Source organism: Propithecus coquereli, unplaced genomic scaffold (assembly GCF_000956105.1).
Source record: "Propithecus coquereli isolate 6110/MARCELLA unplaced genomic scaffold, Pcoq_1.0 Scaffold960, whole genome shotgun sequence".
Classification (NCBI taxonomy): Eukaryota; Metazoa; Chordata; class Mammalia; order Primates; family Indriidae; genus Propithecus; species Propithecus coquereli.
The window spans coordinates 86,419-91,456 of record NW_012155952.1 but is presented as its reverse complement, the minus strand read 5'-3'; the positions used below and the strand labels follow the sequence as shown (position 1 = coordinate 91,456).

General features: G+C 56.1%; 1 protein-coding gene across 1 annotated transcript in view; it reads left to right on the top strand.

The window, feature by feature from the left end:
* Nucleotides 1-5,038, top strand: part of LOC105827089 (solute carrier family 41 member 3-like) — a 50,739-nt gene that overhangs the window by 37,875 nt on the left and 7,826 nt on the right. Inside the window, exons 7-9 of the mRNA XM_012665106.1 lie at nucleotides 457-478; nucleotides 934-1,013; nucleotides 3,334-3,531. Of these exons, the coding sequence (XP_012520560.1) occupies nucleotides 457-478; nucleotides 934-1,013; nucleotides 3,334-3,531 (300 nt within the window). The remainder of the gene's footprint in view (nucleotides 1-456; nucleotides 479-933; nucleotides 1,014-3,333; nucleotides 3,532-5,038) is intronic.

Sequence of the window (5,038 nt, the reverse complement as noted above, 5' to 3'; positions counted from 1 at the left end):
GGCAGAGTGAGGTGTAGCCGTGGGCTCCGTAGGAACCCCAGGACTGGCTGGGTCAGACCTTTCCACTTTCCTCTTTCTTTCACCACGAACCCCGGGCCTCATTCATCCTCAGAGAGGGCACCTTGTCCTCACTTGCCAGAGCAGCAGGGGGACAGGAGGCGGCGGCGCTGGGAAGGTCAGGTGAAGGTCCTGCCTCCCCTTCGCGGTGGTGCCACGGGACCCCGCTCTCCGTCCGCAGCTGCCAGAGCTCTGCCGGCCCGACCTTGTTGAGGCCGTGACTGTGTCATCCGCTGGTGTGCCAGGTCACTCTGCACAGCACAGCTGCCGTGGGGTCTGTCCCCTCGACCTCAGGCCCTTCCGCTGAGCCCAGGCCCTCCACCCTCCAGCCCTGTTCTCGGGGCCCCTCTCCTGCTAGTGCACTGTGACTCCCCACTCCATTCTCCTGCGTCCCCCTAGCTTCGACTCTCAGGGAGGAGAGGTAGCGTGGCCGTCTTTGCCTCCGGAAGGCGCCTGGCTCCTTGTACGACTCAACCCAGCTTCTCCAGGGCTCCAAGAAGTCCCCAGGGCGGGAGAGCCTTTGCTGAAGCCCAGCGGCCCACGGCGCACGGGCAGCATTTTCCGGCTCCGTTTCACCGAACAGCATCTTAGTGCAGTTCGGGAGGCGTCGCAGGACAGGGCCCAGCCGGCCACACGGCCTCAGAAAGGCGGGCACTCATGTGTTTCATAATGGGCTGACATTCTCAGATGGCTTCTGGAGCAGCCGAGACCCAGATCAGAGGTGGGGATGGGGAAGCTCGAGTCGGGTGCAGAGGACACGGGGGTGCCAGGCCGGCTGTGGCGGGTACCGCCTGTCTGCCGAGACCGGGGATGCTGGCTGATGGGGGCCCCGCGAGTGAACCCCTGGTCACTGGGCTGCGTCTGCTTTCTCCCCAGTTTTGGAGGGCTCATCTTGAGCAAAACCATTTCTAAACAGCAGTACAAAGGCATGGCCATATTTGCTCCCATCATATGTGGTAAGTATTTGAGGGGGGCCCCCTGGGGCCCCTGGCCTGGGTTGGACCTGGACAGCAGTCTTCAGAGGCAGGTGGGCAGCCGACCTGCAGGGGCTGTGGGGCTGGGTTTGCTCAGCGGGAAGGAGGCCCGGGGGAGGAAGCCCCACACGCTGCTCTTAGCAGCTCAGACCTGGTTCCTCGTGGCATCGCCGAGACGAGAGCTCTCCTGACAGAACCAAATCCCACGTCTCGAAGGCCCCGAGTTGAACCCAGGCTTCGTTGGCGCCTGCTGACTGAATGTGGTCTTCAGAGCTGGGGCGTTGGGCTCTTGTGGTTTTTCTTTTCTTTTACATTCAGTGGTGACATAAAAACTCAGACGTTGACACGTAAAAATCTGGATGTCTGTCTGCTCCTTAAAAATTAAGACTCACAATACTGGGCTGAAGTCGATTCAGGGCCTGTGCGTTCCACTTTGCCGCAATGCCCAGCACGCCCTGTTGTCTCACACCCGACCCCCTTCACTTACCTCCTAGACTTAGACCCTGTGGGTGTTCGTGTTGACCCCTTACTTCTCTTTTAACCCAAGCTTGGCTTGGTGTCTGGTGTCTGACGAGGCTCTGTAAATGGAACTGGCCGGTTAGGAGAGGAACCAAACGTAAGCCGTTCCCCAGTTAGCTTAGTCCCCAGGGCCTGGCCTTCTGGCCCTGCAGAAACGGGCTTCAGACCGACGCCCTTAGGCAGCCCCTGCATGTCCACAGTTCCCCCTCCTCCCCCCATAGGGGGCCACACCTGCGCTTCTTGCATGTCGGGGGCCCCCCCAGCACGTCTGCACCCTGACCGAGTCCCACGGCGCGTCCCCACGCAAGTGAGGACGGCAGCAGACGGCTCGTGAGCTTGGGAGGGTCTCCTCGGGTGAATCACCAACTCGGGTGCCTCCAGCAGCCAAGCGGACAATTTGAACGGGTTAAGCAGGGAGGGCAGACAGTAAGGAACGGTGGGGAGTGGGGCGCCCTGCGGAGCACGTCGCTGATCTGAAGGGCGTGGAGTCTGCCCAGCTCCAGCCCAGTGTTGCCTGGCGGGAATGTAGACCCAGAGCTGCCAGAACCGGCTTGTTCAGGGAGGCCAGGAATCGGAGCCAGGGCCTAACCTGTAAACGCTACCAATTAGTTAAGGGCTTTTCCCCTGTTTTTCCTGTTTAAATCATGTCTGGGCCAAGCAAAACACACCTGCCGCCATCCTCTGGAGCCGCTGAGGTGGCGGGGCTCTGCCCCGGGGGTCACCGTGCACATCGGGCCCAGTTAGTCGTCCATGGCACTGAGGACAGAATGGGGGCAACCCCCACCTGTCAGCCCCCGCAGAAGAGGTGTCCAGCATGGCCTTTGTCAGCTGGGTCACCTGGTCCTGGCAGAGCGTGAAACCTTCTCCACACCCTGTGGAAACCGGGAGCCTCAGCGAGCAGCCCCAGAATTTCCGGCGCACAAACGTGCTCGTGGTTTCCTGGGCCTCCCGACTCTGCCTCTGTCGGTCCCGTGCTCTGCGTCCTGTCAGTCTGCGCACGGCCCCCAGCCCTCCCTGCGTGTCCCCTGTGGACGCCTGCTCTGTGCACGTGCCCAGGCATCCGTGAACGTGGGAGTCTGCACTGACCATCGGGGGCCCCAGGGGGACTCACGTGGCACCAACCTTGACATCGTGCAGCAGAAAATGTCTTTTCGTAAAAGCCCGCTGGCCACCCAGCATGAGAGGTGTCCGGGGCACTTCTCCTGGGACATACCTGCTTTGTCACCCTGTGATCATCTCTCTCCTCCCCTCTCCTCCCCTCTCCTCCCCACTCTTCCCCTCTGTTTTCTTTCCTCTCCTTCCCACCTTGAGGTGAAAAAAAAATCCCTTTCATTTTCTCAGATGGGCCAGTCCGAAGCCTACTTCCTGTCCCTCCCTGCGACCTGCGGTCAGCTCTTACCGGAGGGGCTGACCGTGCAGTTGGTGGAGCCGTCCACCTGTTCTCTCTCTTCCCTTGCCCCAGCTTCCTTCCCGAATTCCCTCCCTTGCCCCCTTCCCTCAAGCCAGCAGATACTACTGAGAACCTGCTTCGCCAGTCACCTTCCCTCACTGGAAGAGGTACCAGCTGTCAAGGTGATACAGTTTCTACTTTGACACCACACTCAGGAGGTCTGGGCCACCCTGACTCGGTGCCAGACAAGATCTGTGGTCAGTGGGAGGGAAGGAAAAGATACCAAGTGCTGAATCAACCAACAGAGGCTTCCTGGAGGAAGTGAACTTAAAATAAGGGATATAACTCAGAGACTGTCGTGGAGAAGGGGAAACCAGATCCTTTTTTCCTCAGGTGTTGGTGGCAATCTGGTGGCCATTCAGACCAGCCGCATCTCCACCTACCTGCACCTAGGGAGCACACCTGGGGTCCTGCCGTTCCGGATGAAAAAATTCTGGCCTAACCCTTGTTCCACTTTCTGCACATCAGGTGAGTCTGCTGTCTTCAGACCAGTAGAAATCGGTGTCGTTGGAAGGTGGCAGTGGATGCCTGGTACCTCAGCACAGATCACCTGCCAGGCCCCGGCTCCTCTTCCCGGACACCTGACTCCCCAGTCCCGCCTCTCATTCATTCATTCACTCAAATAATAATATTTATTGAATATCCGCCAGGCACTGGGTGTCACGTTGCAATGGGGAATTGGAGACGGCCGATTTCTCGCCCTCAGAACAGATAAGACAGACGAGCGCGTAGTTACACCTCATGTATGTTCCAAGCCGCCTTCTTTAGATCTTATCAATAGAAGTTGGATTATGGTATGTAGTGGTGTGGATTTCCTAGGGTTTATGCTATTTGGGGTTTGCTAAGCTCCTTGAATACATAGATTTATATCTTTTGCCAAATGTAGGAAATTTCAAGCCATTATTCATTGTTGGAATTCTTTCTCAGATCTCTTTCTCCTTTCCTTCTGATACTCTAATGACATGAATGTTAGACCTTTTGTTGCAGTCGCACAAGTCCCTGAGGTGCTGTTTAATTTTTCTTTCAGTCTTTTATTCTCTTTTTTCAGATTGGCTGATTTCTATCATCTTTTCTTCAAGTTGACTGATTCTTTCCTCTTCCCTCTCCATTCTGCTGTGCAGCCTGCTGAGCTGTTGGGTTTTGTTGTTGTTGTTATTGTATTTGTTTGGTTTTAAAATTTCCGCTTGGTTCTGCTTTCATCTTCTATTTTCTGAGACTTTCTATTTTTTTCATTTTTTTTCAAGACTTTGTCATTGCTTGTGGAAGCATTTTTATAATGTCTTCATGAAAATTGTTTTTGGGTAATTCTGACATCTGTGTCATCTCAGTGTGGTGTCCGTTGGTTATTTTTTCTCATGCAAGTAGAGAGTTTTCTGGCTTCTTGTATGGTGAATGATTTTAGATTAACTCTGGACACTTTGGGTATTATAAGACTTTGGATGTTACTTGAATCTGTTCTGGCTGGCCTCCTTCGGCTGCAGCGCTGGGGAAAGGGGATGCACTACTTACTGTCTCACCACCAGGCGTGGTGGGCGTCCAGGTCCCCACCCAGCCTCCCTGATGCCCAGGGGAAGAGGAGCCCCTTGTCACCGCTGGGCGGGGGGCTGTCGGCTTCCGTACTAGGCCTCTGTCGTCACCTAGGCTGGAAGGGGGAGCGCTGCCTTGTTTCTGCACCCACGTGGTTTCACTGACATAGTAGGGCCTCAGCACCACCGGGTGGGGATGAAAGTCCTGACTCTCAACTTAGCCTTCTCTGGCACCACCTCCAGCACGGGGGCCCTGGGCCACGTTCACGCCTGGACGCAGACGGGAGTCCGGGCCCTCCACTTGGCCTTTCCTGCTGGGAGTGAGGCTGCAGTTTTCCTGTGGTATTTCGCTGAAGTAGAGTGGTTATTGTCTAAAAGCTCTGTTCTGCTAGGCTGCGCCTTGCCTGAACCTTTGGCTAAAAAGAGCAGACTTCTGTGGAGTCTTTTTTCGTCCACTCCTGTTGGCATTTCTGGGTTCTCCGGTGCCCAGTCTGGAAACAAACAAACAATTC